The sequence below is a fragment of the Eulemur rufifrons genome, chromosome 8 (assembly GCF_041146395.1).
Source record: "Eulemur rufifrons isolate Redbay chromosome 8, OSU_ERuf_1, whole genome shotgun sequence".
Classification (NCBI taxonomy): Eukaryota; Metazoa; Chordata; class Mammalia; order Primates; family Lemuridae; genus Eulemur; species Eulemur rufifrons.
This window is the reverse complement of record NC_090990.1, coordinates 67048734-67067115: the sequence shown is the minus strand read 5'-3', so window position 1 is coordinate 67067115 and position 18382 is coordinate 67048734. Positions and strand designations below refer to the sequence as shown.

The following is an 18382-nucleotide window of genomic DNA, read 5'->3' as shown; positions in this document are numbered from 1 at the left end:
CAGGTATGTGCTTGGAAGTGGGACAAAGCAGAAAGAATGACTTGATCCTGAGTGTCTGAGCATTGGCCTGAGGCTTGTTAGAGCCTCCTTTCGCAGGTGAAGATTGATCCTGGGAATTGGGTAGGGAATGAACTCAAAGTTGATGAAGTCTACCATACTATATGTGGATATAAGAAAATACAGAAATCAGCAACTAAGCAGGGCCTGACATCTGCCTTCTCTTAGGAAAGGCATTATAGATGCTCTGTGTAGTATAATTATTCTCACTGTTGGCAGGCAATTAGCAGCCTTGGAGAAACTGTGTGATGGGTTACTCCAAAAAATAAAATATAAGTATCATAAGTTAGTGTCAAGTTGACATTCACGCACCTTGTTTTCTAGATATAATTTACTTACAGAGGCAAACAGAATCCTTCTGTTTGCCTCTGAAGGCTCCCATCCTTCTAGAATTTTTTACACACTTTTGGGTTTGCACTGTCTTTAAAGCTTCCGTGCATATACTCAACCTCTTGCTTCTGATTGGATTTGGTAAAACACCAGAATACTTTACTCATGAATAACCATCTGGGATGTTTTCTGTAAACTCTATGGGAGGGAAAAAGTATTACGGTTAGAGTCACATTTATATGACAAATGTGCCAAAAATTGTTTTGAGACTACAACTCCAGAGCTGGAAATGACTTCATTTTTTAAGCGCTGCCCCCTCAATTTGCAAATATGGAAACCAAAATGCTAAATAGCCTAGTTAATTTTTAGCAGTTGTCGCTAGAAATAAACCAGCAAGTTTAGAAATCTAAGAAATCAATGGGAAAAAATGCAATGGATATGTAATCGTCTCGTGGGAAATGTTTCAAGAGATCTTATTCATGTAAAAGTTATTGTAACAAAAGTTCAATAAGAGAGAAAATGAACCTACTGGTTATAAAACTTTCATACATGTTGACTATTCTATAAATATCATGAGTTTCTTGAATAATCACAGGGTTAGTGATATTTATTGGACTCTGATAACTTTGAAAGACTTTAATGATTAAATAACTTCCAGTTCTATTGACCATTTTCCTAATATAGTAAGCCCTTCATTAATTTTTCAGAGACTAAGTAAGGTGAACTGTTTATAATCTAAGGATATCCAGAAACCCCCTTTGTTTCTAAGAATTCCAGATGACCCACCAGTGAGAATAGATAACTACTATAATATTAACATTTTGATTTTTTAGCTGAAATGTAACATCTTCAAAGAGTTTTTCTTTGACCCCCTCCATCTGAATTTTATGCTCCTCGTATTTCTCAAAGCACATTGTAATGTTCCTTCATAGCCCTTGCCATAACTGTATATGGCTCGTGTGACTGTTTCATTCCTGTCACCCCAGGCACTATATGGGTATGGCAGGGCCTCGCACTCACAACACACATTCAGTATTTACTGCATGAGTGGCAATGAGATAAGGTTGGGGTGTCTACTGCTGTATGATAAATTACCTGCACATAGCAACTTAAAAGAATACTTGTTTGTTATCTCACAGTGTTTGTAGGTCAGAAGTTTGGGCACGAAAATTTTCTGCTCGGGGTTATACAAGGCTATAGTCAAGGTGTCAGCTGGGCCGTGTTCTCCTCCCGAGCTTTGGTCCTCTTCCACGTCCATTCCATATTCCATTCAGATTGTTATTGTTGGCAGAATTCCATTCCTTGTGGTTGTAGGCCTAAGGTTCCTTGTTTGTTTGTTTGTTTGTTTGAGTTTTTGCTGGCTGTCAGCCAGGAATTGCTCTCCATCCCTAGGGGCCACCCTGCAGGCCGCCTCCATCGGCAACTCACAACATGGCTCTTTGCTGTTTTCAGAACAAAGTTTCAGAATATCTCTTTGACCTCCTTTGTCTATAACCTTTAAGCCCTCTTTTAGGTGCTCCCCTGATTAGGTCAAGCCCACCCAGGGTAATCTCCCTTTTGATTAACTCAAGTCAACTGATTAGGTATTAATTACATATGCAAAATATCTTTACTTGTTCCTTGTAACATAACCCAGTCACAAGAATATCTCCATCGTATTCACAGGTCTTTCCCACACTGAGAGGCAGAGGTTTATACAGGACGTGTACATCAGGGGTGGTAATCGTGGGTACCATTTTAGAATTCCACCTACCATACTTCCATACACGAGAAACTCTTCTTATCTTTCTAATATTTTGGATTTTGTTTGGAATGTTTATAGTATCTTGGTTTGTAATATGTCTGCAAGTCCGTATGCTTTCATAACCTTGCTATTTAAAATACATTGTTGACTGTTTAAAGGTTTTCCCAACAATAATTCCTTCTCATAATCTGGTGATGAAGTAATAGCTCCCAAAATTTATTAGCCTTGGTTTGTACATGCTTGGCAAAGCACAATTGAGTCTCTTCAGAAACCAAACCCGAGTTCAGACTGCTGCAGTTTGTCGACTCTTTTCTCTCATTCCTCCAGAAGGTCTGAGACCACATTTTGTTCAAATAAATAAATAATAGGTTTTGAGAGTATTATAGCTTCTCACAGCCATTCTAACATTTGTTTTCATTTTATTTCATAGTAGATACCGAAATTTTTTTTGTTAATGATGATATTGTGTAGGAAAGAATAACATAAACTTCATAGCAAAGCTCTCTAAACTGAAATTTTTTTTTTTTTTTTTTTTTTTGAGACAGTCTTGCTGTCACCTTGGCTAGAGTGCAGTAGCATGATCATAGCTCACTGCAACCTCAAACTCCTGGGCTCAAGCGATCCTCGCACCTCAGCCTCCCGAGTAGCTGAGACTGCAGGCGTGCACCACCACACCTGGCTAATTTTTTCTATTTTTGGTAGAGATGGGGTCTTGCTCCTGTTCGGGTTGGTCTTGAACTCCTGAGCTCAAGCAATCCTCCCACCTCGTCCTCCCAGAGTGCTGGGATTACAGGTGTGAGCCACTGCGCCTGGCCTCTAAGTTGAAATCTTAGCTCTGCTGCTTACTCAAAGTGAAATCTTGGGCTAATTACCTACTCTGCCTCAGTTTCCTCATCTGTAAAATCAAATTAATGCTTTTACTTGCTTCATCAGGTTGTAAGCATTAAATAAGGTTAATACGAATTGTTAGTAGAGTACCTGGCACATAGGAAGACTATTTAAATCTTTGCTATTATCACTGCTAAATAAATTACTCCTAAGAGCTTTGTCCTAAAATTAGAATACAGGAGTCCAATATATTTTTATTTAGAATTTTTAAGACCAAATCATTTAGTATATTAAGCCTCTCTTTGATCCTTTTTTTATTGGTAGCTTTGGTTAGTTTTAGCAATTTAATCATCACACATGGAAAATTAAGGAACGAACCACTGAACAAACCTAAGGCATCCCCAAATTGAAGGGTAGTGATTAATATGCAGGTCTTCCTTAGCGAACATTCTGGTGTGGTTTGTACATTCTGTTTATGTTACTTAGTGTTCTTAATCACTCTGTGACTTAGCATCCTAAGGCCTAGTATACAGAAATTTCATTCATCTCTGATATGAAGAGACCATGGAACCCAAAGTCACCTTGGCACAGTATCTCATAATACCTAGTGGACTTAAATGTACAGAGTTAGAAAGCAGAAGGCATAAGCTCCATTTCTGGTGTGGGCTGTGCTCTATGATGACACCTCAGCAGAATCATAATCACACAGTGGAAGGAACATGAGGATGGGCTCAGAAGGCTTGACTCAGCAAGTCAGTCAGGCTCCCTGAGCCTCATTTTACTCATAAATAAAATGGGTATACTAGTGTCTATATTTCCTACCTTTTAGAGCTATTGTGAGCCTCACAACAAATATTCCATTTTATTGTCACTAGGTATTCAGAAGGTATAATCTGCCCACTAGATAGTTAAACTCACAGGCACAAGAGCCATGTCTTGGCTGGGAACGGTGGCTCATACCTGTAATCCTAGCACTCTGGGAGGCTGAGGCAGGAGAATCACTTGAGGTCGAGAGTTCAAGGCCAGCCTGAGCAAGAGCAAGACCCTGTCTCTACTAAAAATAGAAAAAATTAGCCAGCCATGTCAGTGCGTGCCTGTAGTCCAAGCTACTTGGAAGGCTGAGGCAAGGGGATCGTTTGAGCCCAGGAATTTAAGGTTGCTTTGAGCCAGACTGACACCACGGCACTCTAGCCCAGACAACAAAGTGAGCCTCTGTCTCAAAAAAAAAAAAAAAAAAAGCCATGTCTTTTTTTAAAAAAAGAAAAATCTAAAAAAACAGTTGGCATTCACCAAATGTCTGTTGAACTAAGATATTGATCACATGAGAAAATATATGTGAAAGTGTGATAAAACATTAAGCAATGTCATAAAATCAGCCAAATGTACTAGCAAGTGGCCAAAGATGTGCTGATTAACAAAGAAGATGAAAGTGGGCTAAAGAAATAAAATATGGACTTTTGAATGTGACCCAGGACAACAGAGTGTGACTTTGATGCATCAGCAAGTTCCAAGCCAGCTGTGCCTTGACATGCTAGAGACATTACATCAGCTTCTTGAGTGGCTTCCTCAGCATTATCTACATATCACACTTCACATTAAAAGGCAAAACAAAATCAGCAACAAGTTGAGAGAATGAAACAATCTCACCACCCACAAAGTTAGGTTGCTGCTAATCAACTTTTTGGAGAGAGACTAGAGTAAGGATAGGTTGATAGTATAATTTTAAAGCTCTTATAATGTGATAGGTTATAAAGAAACTGGGAAAATTTAAGTGGGCATTGAAATGTAGTGGTGATAGCAGTGATAGCACAGCTTCTAGTGCATGACAGAACTGTGGGCGACGGAGACGTGTCAGCCACGGACAGGCCAACTCTGAGGGCCACATTTGTAGCCATAATATCTGGCAGCCCACGGAGCAGAAGCAGCTAAAAGAAAGCAGCTTGGCAACAGAGGTTGGTGCATATTCTTTACGGAGCCACAGTTCAGAACTGTTCATGAGGCCTCAGGAACACATTCACAGGATCCAGAGTGAAGATGTGAAACATTCAAAATGGGCATTGTTGAAAATACACAGCAAAAGTTGCCCATGGACAGGGTCAACTGGAAAATATCACCTCTAAATAAAGAGTATTAAACTAATTACAATACTGTTGCAAGTGATTATGAATATAGCTTCCTAGTAAAACTATATAAGCATTTATATTTGTTTTGTTTTACTTTATATTAAGGTAAGTTTGGAGGGGTTGTTTTGTATCATTTTGGTTTTTTGATATTTTAGGTTTGGGGAAGATTTTGCAAGAAGAAAAGGAAAATTGGTCTTAAGCAATATTTTATTTAATACTGAAAATGTTATGTTTTTTATCTTTTATTTAGTTTTGAAAGGTAGCCAAAATCCAAACCAAGTACTCAGTTAATTTAGGGCAAAATAATAATAATACTATCAACTACTAGTTTTGAGCACAATGTACCAAGCACTGAGCTAGGTGCCTCATATGTATTTTCTTACTTGTTACTCACATAATCCCTGTTAGAGAGAAAACAGTATCCCATTTGCAGATCATGAAACTGAGGCTCAGAGAGGCGAATTTATCCTAAATCACATCACTAATGAATGACAAAGCCAATATTCTAATCCTTGACTCTTTCCACTCACAATGGAGGTCTAAAAGGAGTGAAAGGACAAGACAGGATAACAATGAAATTATGACAAGATAAATGAAGGAACAGAAACGAGAGTGATAAATGAAGGTAAGAAAAGAGTAAAACTAGGAAAGGTAAGAAAGGAGGCCAGGTATAGAGAAAGAGAAGGAATTCTTTAGCCTGATTGGGTTCTTTAGAGTGGCAATATCCTCAGTAACCATGATCATTCTGCATCATCGTGGTTGATGCTCTTTTGAGTCCTGTGGGACATCCTAGCATACAGGCCCACTTCCCAGTTTATGGAGTACATCTGGGGGGCTACTTCAAAGCAGAGGTTATATTGTGACAGCTTCCAGGAGCTAGAAGAAAATCAAATTTGAAATAATTTAAATTTTTTCGGTTAAATGTGTCCTCAATGTTTATATTCTAACTTTACATTGGCTTTGCAGGGGAAAAAAAACTGTACAGATAGGATCTGTCATGGGGTGGTAAAACACACAAAACTTGTCCAAATGTAAGAAAAAAAACAACAGCTTTTTCTTATGGGCCAGTTTCATAGCATAAGTATCTGTCACTGTGTGCACATATACTGATATTCATCAAATTAATATGCCATACCTAATATTTATTCAGCAATTACTATGTGCTAAATGATTTACATGTATTTAATGACCAAAAGAAGCTTAAGAAGTTGATATTGATTATGAAATCACCCACTACAAAAATGAAAAACCTGAGGCTCAGAAAGTTAAACAACTTAAGGTCACATGGCTCATAAGTAGAAGAGATGGATTTGAACCCCAGGCCCTTGGTCATAAATAATAAACTATACAGACATTCCTAGTATAGTGATTGTGAATGCATAACCCCAATAATTCTACATTTTTTAACATTAGCACTCCAGAAGAAAAAGAAAGACAGGGAGGGAGAGAAAAAAAGAAAAAGAAAAGATAATTACAGTCATCCTTTGGTAACTGAGAGGGATGGTTCCAGGACCCCCACCACTACCCACCCCCATACCAAAATCTACAGATGCTCAAGTCTCTGATATGAAATGGCATAGTATTTGCATATAACCTATGCACAGCCTCTCTTACACTTTAAATCATCTCTAGATTACTTATAATTCCTATTATAACATAAATACTATGTAAATAGTTGTTATGCTGTATTTTTTTACTTATATTACTTTTTATTGTTGTATTGTTATTTTTATTGGGTTTTTTCCCAAATATTTCTGATCTGCAGTTGGTTGAATCTGGGGATGTAGAACATGCAGATACAGAGGGCCAGCTGTACCCTAAAACTAGTACCAGCTTAAAGAGAAAGAAAGGTGGGTTGGATGACTGGAAGCAGCAGAGGTGGTCTGAAGCAGCAGTGGCCAGGGAAGAAATCTGTGGTAAAAGATAGGAGGAGAAAAGATGGGACAAAAGGAAATGTAAGTATAAATTTTTAAAAAATGAAGTCAAAGTGCATGTAGGCTGAAAAGGAAAGAAAGAGAGTTCTTATAGACCTTTACAGTAAAGAATGAAAATTACTGTATATACTCATACTCTAAGGTTTAAGTTGAGGGTTAAATTAATTAAGGCTGTTTTTCTAATTTACCCTTTCTATTTCTAATTTTGTGGGCTAAACTGACCCATTCAACTCAGCCTTTGGAGTTAATACTGTTTGTTCTGATGGTTTTTCTGAGTAATGCTAAGTTCCACTCTTCAGGGTTAGTGTCTCAATGAAAGGTGGGTGTGTTATTTAGTCATTTTTTTTTTTTCCTCTTGGAAGTTAATTAAGTCAACATTAACCATGGCTATGTAACCACAGAATGGGCAGTTTCTTGAAGGCTCATGGTTTGGATCTTTTCCTGCAAAAATTCCCACTTCTATAGTTATATTTAGTGTCCTAGCTGCCTGAATAGCTGGCTTGCTATAGACCCATGTGTCAGGGCAACAGTGGGCCTGTTTGCAGCTGAGTTTGTCTATGCCAAGAGTATGTGGTTCTCAATGGACAGCCTGCTGGGTTCAGCCTCTCTTGTTTCTTCTCCAGAAATCTCCCTGGGGTTAGCACTGCTGATTTGATGCCATATGGTCCTGCAATTCTGAAAATTGTTTACTTGATGTTTACAATTTTGAAAAACTCATCCTTTCGCTTAACTCTGAAAGTAATGTGGTATCATCAACATTTGTGGTATGGACCTATCCTGATGACTTTGTTTACATAGATGTGATTCAATTTTTTTTAAGTACTGCCCCTGCACAAAAGCCAGTTTTTTAATGTCAGTACAGCTGTTTTAACTTTTAAAAAACCACAAGCATTTTATCCTCTAAAACTTTAATTTTGAAAGGCATAGGACTTTTTAAAGAAATACAGTGTTTCTGAAACTGTTACATAGTAGTCTATTTCTGTTCTTCTTTAACTTTTAAGAGTTGAATAAAGTTCCTGAGTTGAGATGTTACATAGTTACACATAAACTTTTCAGACCAAAATCCACGTTATTGCTGAATTCCTAGTAATCTTTGAAATGTTGTTATAATAGAAGCAATAGCATTCGTAATAGAAACAAAAAGTAACTGTAGCTCAGTTCTCATGATCTTTCCCTAAGCTCAGTGAATTTTCCATGGACACAGAAGCAGAGATGCCAGAGGAAACAGTTGTGTGTTTTCTTGGGTTCATGGTAGCCCAACAAGTCATGGTAAATGTTTTGCTCTTTTTTTATGCTATAGCAACGATTCCACTTCCTATTACATGGGAAAACCTATTCTGCTGTTAAAAGAGGTCACTGGATGTATTTACTACAATGTTAAGACCATTTTGTCCATGGAAATAATTTTTATTGTTCTGAGTCACTCTGGTTCGTGGAATTTTTACATGAGTTCCAGGACAAGGATGAGATGATATATTTATTTTACTTTGTATCCTCTTTACTGTTTTTTGAATGCACGAATGTCAGGCTTGTTGTCAAGTATTTCCATATTTTTATTACTTTAGGAGTAACTCTGCTATATTTATGTCTCATAAACTCTTCATTGACAATTCACTCTGTGTACTCAGCATGCTGTATTTTGGCAGAACTACCTGCTTGCCCAGTGTGATGTGATCTCTTGTTTTTCCCTTAGCCCCTATTCATTTCTTTTCAATGTATGTCTTTACCACGCTAAAGGTTTTACAGACCTCCAAAACATTTAAATTGTTTTGTTGAGCTGCTGAGTTGAATTAACTTGTGAGTGTCAATTTGTTATGCTTCACATTTTTTTCTTGTATCAAAGTAATCCTCACTAGAAATGTTCCCTAATTCATCCCAGAATATCTCTGTGTTTTAGACACACCCTGGAATAATCATAGAAATTCCCTGAAATTTATTTTCAAACTTTTGTTTGATTGTAATTGTTGTATTTGTTAATCACCTCTAGGGAACTACTTTTTAAAAGACAGATGATCATATTAACCATTTGAGTATAAACTTAAGTAACAGTTTAGATTTACAAAGAAGCAGTGGATATTCTGACATTTTAGAAAATATTTAAATAGAAAGCAATGACTTTCCTATGGATTGAGATTTCAAGTTACTAGTTGTTGTCATTGATATTCCTTCCATATATTACTCTCTGTATGTTTAATTCTGACTAAATGAATAACTCGCATAAAGTTTAAAATTAAATCGTGTACCTTCTGGCAAGGGTGGGAAGATTAGATGCTCTGCCTCCCGTCTTCCTTGACTCATGTGCCCCAACTGGTCGGCCTTCCTACAGAAAAAGGCACATGATATTGACTCAGCCTTAGACTAGAAGGGAAAAAATGGGCAATTTCTAACAAATAATTTCTTCTCTTACAAATGATCATGACTAGTCCTATACGACACTACATATATTCATGTATTCACGAGGATGGGTGTGTATGTGTGTGTGCTTGTGTGCACATGAGAGCATGATTTAGTGTTTAGAAGTTTTAGATAGTTGATTTTCTTGTTAGGAAATGGTAGAATATTAATCTGAATCATTTCTTTTCAACAGGTTGACATGATGAAAGAAGCATTAGAAAAACTTCAGCTCAATATAGTAGAGATGAAAGATGAAAATGCGACCTTAGATGGTGGAGATGTCTTATTCACAGGTATAGTTGTATTTATTTTTTCTATCCAAAAATATTTCTCATACTGGCTTGTATTCACTTGTTTTATTATAATTTTTTAAATTATCAAAGTAACAGGTGCTAAATGCAGAGTATTTGGGAAACATAGAAAAGCACAATAAGAAAAAAAATGATTTTCCATTCAAATATAATCACTTCTATATTTGGGTGTGTGTCCTTTTAGTACTTTTATATGTATATGTTTGCATGTTTTTACAATATTATCAGTATATATATCATCAGTATGAATCTTATTTCTACTATAGTCTTCTAAAACATGAGTTTATGGGTTGCATAGTTTTCCATCGTGTGACCATAGATCTGGTTTTATATTGAAAGGATTCTTAATTAAAGATTAGTGTCGGCCAGGCGCAGTGGCTCACGCCTGTAATCGTAGCACTCTGGGAGGCTGAGGCAAGAGGTTAGCTCGAGGTCAGGAGTTCAAGACCAGCCTGAGCAAGAGCGAGACCCCATCTCTACTAAAAATAGAGAAATTATCTGGACAACTAAAAATATATATAGAAAAAAAATTAGCCAGGCATGGTGGCACATGCCTGTAGTCTCAGCTACTCGGGAGGCTGAGTCAGGAGGATTGCTTAAGCCCAGGAGTTTGAGGTTGCTGTGAGCTAGGCTGACACCACAGCACTCTAGCCAGAGCAACAGAGAGAGACTCAGTCTCAAAAAAAAAAAAAAAGATTAGTGTCATTTACAAATAATTTTCTTCCCAGATGGCAAGATAAATTTAAATAATTTTCTATGCAAATTAACTTGGCTTAATGTCAGATGAATAATAGCAGAACTCAATAAAATATAAACAGCTAATATTATTATTGATCTAACCAGAATCAGTTTTTATAATATGTATAATGTAGCTACTAAAGAAATAGTAATTTTAGCATTTAACCTTTCCAACTCCTTATGATCAAATGATTAGTGTTTTGTAAAATCATGTGTAAAATCTGAATCCCCAGATTCATTCTGGTTATATTGATGTGCAAGATAATCAATAGTAATTTTGGTTTATAGTGAGAGGTTATTTTCCCCTAAATGTCAGAGAATAAATACCCGTTTCACCAACGTAGCCCTAACAGCAAAGGCTGGTCCTTAGGGATTTGGGAATGTAGCCCCAGGTGGCCTACTGAAAACATGAAGATTCTTGGAAGTCTCATGTCTTAGCTGCCCTGAATTTTATATTGAATCCCATGTGTACATATAACCAAGCTGTAGCCATCTTTGTTTTAATAGAAAAGGAATGTTTTGTATTACTTGCATTTGGATGTAATTAATGTTCCTGGAAGAAGAATGGTGTTTATCCTGTGACATTTGTGTGGTTCCTTGCTTAGCGTCACGTACTATACCTATGGGAGGGGCCACTGTGTTGCCAGCTCCAGGGGTGCCATTCTTATCAGGGGGTGTGTGAATAGTATTCCCTGGAGTTGTGCGCTGCAAAACCTGTGCTGCCACTGTCATAGGCAATGGCCCTGCCTCTGGGGGTTGGTTTGCATACCCACTGAGCCCTAAGAACACAGAACAAGGGGTCTAGGAAGCCTACGCCACATTCTCAATTCTGGGTGTGCCCAACAGACTCAGGCATTCTTTGAATCTGCCTAGTAAGTTTCCCTTAGAATATTCTTTGTGTCTCCCATTGATGGCACTTTCATTCTTTTTGGCAGCATAGAACAACAGCCTGTTTCTCTAAGAAAATAGGCTTTTGTGAAAAGCTAGATGTGTCAATCGCACTTACAATACAAATCTTTTTTACCAGAACATACCCATATGATGAATAACTTACTGTAAGCAGGTACTGATACCATTTGAAAGATGGTTTAAACAAGTTTGTTCATAGCCATTTAGTTATCTGAACAGGTGAGCTGAACAGAGCCCCCTAAAATCTCCTCAAAGTGAAGGCACAGCTTACGCTAGGAATCTTCTTTTGCTTAAAGTCTTTGCATTGCGGCTTGCCTTTGATACTATCTGTAGACTTTTAAAATTTGTTATATAATATTTAAGTTAATGTCTTAATAGTTATTTTGTTCAAAACTGAGATGATATCGGGATATCTTTACCTGCTTGGCACCTCATTCACACCTAATGCCTGGTCCTGCCTTCTATTTTTTACTCACTTTTATTCTTTTTTTTTTTTATTGCAGTTAAACATATATAACATAATATTTGCCATTTGAACCATTTTTAAATATACAATTCAAGTGGCATTAATTATATTCACAATGTGGTACAACCATTACCACTCAGGTTTTGGATTGAGAAGAGTTAGGTAAGAAACAAAATCTGTAGGACTTGCTATGTCCTCTTTCCTCTGTAACTCGCAGCTTCATTAACAAGGCATCAGGAAACATCAGGAAACAGGCAGAAGGAAAGCTGCTTTCCAACTCCAGTCTCTCCTGGGAAATCTGTCAGTCAGGCGAGCAGCTACTGGCAAAAATTGTTTCAATCCCATTTCTTTTAAATAGACATCAACTTACCTCTACTTTTATTTATTTATTTTTGTGAACTATAGAGCAAATAAAAAAGAGTTATAAAATGTTTATGTATGGTTTAAAGACCAAGAATAAAATGAACACCTGGGTGCCCACCACCTGGCTTAAGAAACAGAACATTGCCAGGACCGTAGAAGCCCCTGTGTCGTCCACCAACCTGTCCCTCCTCCCAGCTGCACGTAACCACTGCCCTCAATTTTGTGTTAATCATTGTTTTGTCTTTCTTTGAGTGTTGCCTCAATATATGTATTCCTAAATTGCATGTTGTTTAGTTTTGCTTGTGTTATAGCTTTACATTATTAGAGTCAGACTATATGAACTCTAGTGTGATTTTTCTGATTTTGCTCTAAGTTGATGTGTGTAGCTATAGTTCATTTTCAATGTTGTGTGGTACTCTGGTAAGAATACACCACAACGTATGTATTCATTTTACTGCTGGTGTATATTTGGAGGTATTTTGTTTGGGGTTTTTTTGTTTTCTGTTATCTTCAGTGCTGCTATGTACATTCTTGTGTGTATCTCCTGGGAACATATATAAGATTTTCTCTAAGGTAAACACCTGAAAATGAATTTAAGTGATACAGGACACTCTGATTTGCTTCAAAGAGATGGTTATATCATTTTCCTCTTTCATCTGTTGATGCAGTTAATTACATTAATTGATGTTCTGATATTTGACCAGTCTTGCATCCCTGGGATGAAAACAAACTTGATTATGATTTATTCCCTTTTTAATACAGCATTGGATTTAATTTGCTATTATTTTGTTATGACTATTATTTCCATGGCTTATAGTTTTTTCTTTCTTGTTATCTTTGTCTAGTTTTGATAAAAGATTTATGTTAGCTTCATAAAATGTATTAGGGAATATTTCCTATTTTTCTATTATCTGGAGTCAGTACTATTTGAATTGTGTATTCCTTGAATTTTGATAGAACTTACCTATAAACAGGCACTGGTGCTTTCTTTGTGGGAAGATTTTAAACTGATTGAATTTCTTTATTATTAATATATGAAAATTTAGGTTTGCCTGACTCAGTTTTGGTGAGTTCCATTTTCTAAGAGTTTATTTTATCTAAGTTTTCAAATGTTGGGTATAAAGTTATTCATATCTTTGTACAATCTGTTTAAGCTTCACAGAAGCTATAGCTATATTCCTTTTTCATGTAATGTTAATTTGTGCCTTCTTTCTTTTTTTTTCCAGAGGTTTGTCAATTTTATTAATTTTTCTAAACGACCAACTATTAGCTTTGTTGAACACTCTCTTTTAAATGTTTCTTTCTGTTTCTATCTTTATTTCCTTCCTTCAAATTTCTTTCATTTTATTCTGTTCTTTTTTTTCCTACTTCTCAAGTTGGAATTTTATCTCCTTATTTTGAAACTTTCTTCTCTACTGTAAGCATTTAAGGCCATATACCTTTCCCTCCAAGTACTGCTTTAGCAGAATCCTTCTTGTTTTGAATGAATATTTTTGTTACCAGTTAGCTTTAAATATTTTCTAATTTCTATTATGATTTAATTGGCTCATTAGTGGAAAATGATGTTTTAAAAAAACTTATTGACCATTATTACAAGTTTCTGGAGCACCAACTCATCATTCCAATAATTGCCATATAAAAGGAAAGACTCAAGCATTTAACCTGTCTTTCCTTTATGAATTCCCTTTCAAGTTGACCAAATACTTTATTGAGGAAAGATTTTCTTTACAGAATTCCAGCCAGTAAATGCAGATCTCTAATAAAATAATAGATCTGTGCCATGACCACCAAAGGATGTTAAAACCATGAAATCTTGATGGGAAACTTTATAATGGAGGAATCAGGCTGATGCCACCAGAACCTACTGATCATTCTATTATCACTAAAAATGTGGCAATCAGTCATGTACCCCGTAATATGACATAGTAAAGCTACAGCCCCCCTCTGAAGTAGTCCTATCAAAACAAAAAATTGAATGAGAATCTAATTAACCACCTACATGAAACTACCAGTTTATTGAAAATGCAAAGGATAAAGGAACAATTTAAATGTTAAATGATATGAGGAAGTAATCAGCCAAATTCAGTCAGTAGGACAAATGGCCTGGTTTCTCCTATAAACCACTGAGGTAGGAAGAGGGGAAAAAAACCCAAAACGTGAAATGGCATAGAAGAAAATGACATAAGAGATATAAAACCCAAATGAACAATTTTTAAAATATGTCAATTCCAGCATTTTAGTTGTTTCCGTCAAGAAGGTCATTTAGGGGCTCTCATCCAACATACTGCCAGAAAAAGAAGGCCAGCTTACTTTAAAGAGAGAAGCAGCATACTTTTCTTTGTACTTTCCTATCACACTTTAGTCTTTTAAAATGGAAATCATATGCATATTGCCCTACAAATTTGTTAAAACTTGCTTAATGCATTAAATATTTTTCTTAAATTTTTTTATAAATCTGATATATAAATTTATTTTCATCTTGAAAGAATTAAAGAAACTTGAGGTTTTTCATTGTAGCTGACTTTTTTTTAACTAAGTGAGTAATACTTTTGTCAAGTAAATGGCCTCTCCCTAACTTAAATTTTGATATTTATGTAGTGAGTTTTCTTAAGGGACAACACAATCATACCGTTAACAAAAAAAATTGTCTTTGTGCCACAAGAGATTTCTGTGTCTGCTAACAGCAAAAGCCCTTGGAATTTGTCGTAACATATTTGATGTATGTTCTTTTATAAGGACATTGTGAAAATTAAAGTTATAACATTTGTAAAGTCTATCAACAATTCCTTCCACATGGCTACTCATCTTCTAGTTTACCATAATGTTTTGAGGCAAAAAGATATTGATTTCTCTTTGAATATTTTTTTCCCACATTTCATGTGGAATTCTTTTCCAAGGAATTAAGGGAAGATGAGAATCCCCACATTTATGTATAGCCTAACCCCATCTACTAGAATTGTTTGCCTATAACTAAGAGGCCATTTTTATCTAGTGTTTTGCCTCTAAGTAGAAAAACTGCAGAATTTCAGAAAAAATCAAATAAGAAGAGAGCTCCATCCTCCAAAACATTTGCAGTTTGTAGATAGGTATCTTTTGATGGTTTGATTTGAAATAAATGATGGATAGTTTTAAAGACAGAGCTCTTAGAGTTCAAATCTGAAGACCAGTCGATCTAAACTTGCTTCACCCAGACGGTTTTTTCAGGCTTCACATGATCATTACAAGAAAAGGGATCTGACCTCATCAAGAATGTCTAGTTGTTCTTTAAGGCAATAAAAAGATAGTTCAGTAAGTTCTCACTTAACACCATTGATACGTTCTTGGAAGCCGCAACTTTAAGCAAAATGACATGTAACGAAACCAATTTTACCATAGGCTAATTGTTATAAACAAGAGTTAAGTTCCTACCTCATCTTTGCGGTCATGAAACATCACCAAACTTCTAAATAAAGACCCAAAAATGCTTCTAATATTAAACATTGAAATAAATGTGAGATACACATACATTTAAGAAAGATGAATAAAAACAAGTAAGGGAATTATTTACCCAATTTCTGGTAAATCAGTGAGTGATGGCAGTTGGAATGGTGGTGGGTTAAGTCAAGGAATGACTGTTTGCAAAGCGAAAATTTTGAGGAGCTTCTCCTCCCACCACACAGATCAAAAATAAACAATCACAAAGCTGAGCACTTTCATATCACATGATTTATTGTCGTGCATCTCTGTAACAACCACAGACGTTATGAATTCTTATTTTACAATAATTTGTATCCGATTCATTCATTCATTTTCTAACCTGCTTCTTCCAGTTCAGTCATGGGTAACTGGATCCTATCCCAGCCGCTCAGGGAACAAGGCAGGCACCAACCCTGGCCAGGACGCCATCCCTTGCAGGGCGCACTCTCACACACACCCACACTCACTCAGACTGGGACTGTTTAGACACACCAGTTCACCTAACACGCACAGCTCTGGGCCATGGAGGAAACCGCAGTACCCAGAGAAAACCCATGCAGACATTGGGAGAACAGGCAAGCTCCTCACAGACAGTGGATCTGGGCAGAAACTGACTTTTTTTTTCTCATGAACGTTAAAACAAAGTGATATTGAACAAAACAATGTTAAAATTTAAGAGTCTGTTGTACTGCTAACTTGTCGTTGCTATTACTTAATTTCTGATTATAGATTATTAATGTGTTTAATTTTATTATTGCCTAAATAAAGAGTTCATTTTTTTTTTCCCTAAGATTCTTCAGGCTACAAAAGTTCATTCATTATTGTGGTAAAATATACATAACATAAAATTTACTATTTTTAAGTGTACAGTTCAGAGGCATTAACTGCATTCACATCGTTGGGCAATCATCACCATCATGCATCTCCAGAACTTTTTTATCTTCCTAAACTGAAACTTTGTGTTCATTAAACAATAACTCCCCATTTCGCCCTCCCACTAGGTCCTGGAAACTGCCATTCTACTTTCTGTCTTTATGAATTTGGAAAAGTTTATTTTTAAGGGCAGTAGTTTGAAATCAGTTTTTTGTAAAGAGGGCAGAGGTCTCTTTAGTGAAGCTATCCTCTGGGAAAGGAGAGAACTGTGTGATGCTTTAAGGTCACTAATGATAGATAAAAGAAATAGTGGGCAGTCAGGTACCACCCACTCACTATGTTCCATGACATCTATTATAGGCAGAGAATTTTTTGTGGGCCTTTCCAAAAGGACAAATCAACGAGGTGCTGAAATCTTGGCTGATACTTTTAAGGTAGGTAAAGGATAATTTATGCCTGGCACAAAGTAATTACTTAATAAATATTCATAGCCCATTGAATCAATGTGATGAGTAATGGTGTTTATATTTCACTGGCTTTGTAAAATAATTCCTAATATTTGTTCATTTGCCAGAAGCTGTTAAATTCAAATTTCTCAATAAATCAGCTTCATTGGGCTACCACAGGAGCAACTAAGTTAGCATGGGCATCTTCTGCTTTCTCCCAATGTATAATCATAGAATCACCAGGCAGATGTTCCTGGCACAATTGACAGCTTTAAAAAAAATCTGGAGACCCAACTGACTCTGACACGAAATACAGATTTTTCAGATCAGAATCAGGGGTCCCCTGTACTTGAGTGCCTGCTCTGCACTGGAAACTGTCCCAGGTATTTCCCACATACATCCTCGAGGTCCCTTTACTCTATTGATCATTAATAGATTGGATCTCCGGATTGCCTAGGAAAGGACATAACTCCCAGGAAGCTCTGTTCCCCATGAGGATGTGAGGCTCCAGCTGAGCCACAGTTTGCACAGGATATTCAAACACACCCTCCCAGAGTAGCCCACTCCATAAATCAAAGAGCCAGCAAAGATGTTGCCTTAGTCACACATCTGGAAGGAGGCTCTGCACTTTCTTCTTAGATGCAGTCTTCGTTTAACTGGCAATACCCAAACCTGTGAGTCCCAGTTTTTCTTCCATATATTCAGGGCCCCTGGCAGCTTTCAGAGAAGCAGGTGTGGTTCAGGCAAGTTTCTAATCGGTTTTAGAATTACTCTGCAATACTAAATTGCTTGTTTTTCTGTTGTCTCCATAGGACTATGCAGTCTCCACAGTCCCGGTGACCGATACTTTGCATTTGAAGAGTTTCTGCAGCATGGCTGGGCCTAACCTCATTGCAATTGGGTCTAGTGAACCTGCACAGAAGGCCCTCAAGGTAACTACAAAACTGTGCTCCTTCTAAATGCAGCAGGCAGTGCCTGCCACAGGGTTTTTCTAATTCTGTCTGCTGGGTGAGCAGCAAGCAAGGTTGGCAGGGAGAGAACAGCCTGGTACTTGAGCTTCTGTGATGTGCACTGTTGTGACTTGGCATTCATCAGGAACCAGAAACACCTTAGTGTAGAAAGAACTCTTCATTGGGGAACCATTTTTGTCACACACCAGGTTTCCTGAAAGGCCATGATTCGTAATAATGAACACCAAACTCATCACAGTCATTCCCTCTGGGGAAAAGAGGGCAGGCCACCAGTTAGAGCTCCTTGTAATGTTTTCTCTCCAGTTGGGGAGTTGGTACGCAGGGTTTGTTGTATTATTCCTACCCTTTTGGTGTGTCTGGACTATTTCATAATCTTTCAGAAAGCCATGATTCAGAAGTACCTAGAAAGCTTAACTTCTTCTTGTGCATTTGGAATAAT

At 36.9% G+C, this 18382-nt stretch overlaps 1 protein-coding gene across 3 annotated transcripts in view; it reads left to right on the top strand.

Moving 5' to 3' along the window:
- The window catches only part of DDAH1 (dimethylarginine dimethylaminohydrolase 1), a 131076-nt gene that overhangs the window by 88813 nt on the left and 23881 nt on the right, over window positions 1–18382 (top strand). For all 3 annotated transcript variants that reach the window (XM_069480169.1, XM_069480171.1, XM_069480170.1), the window contains exons 2-4: window positions 9604–9703; window positions 16887–16960; window positions 17785–17904. In XM_069480169.1, coding sequence (XP_069336270.1) covers window positions 9604–9703; window positions 16887–16960; window positions 17785–17904 — 294 coding nt within the window. The remainder of the gene's footprint in view (window positions 1–9603; window positions 9704–16886; window positions 16961–17784; window positions 17905–18382) is intronic.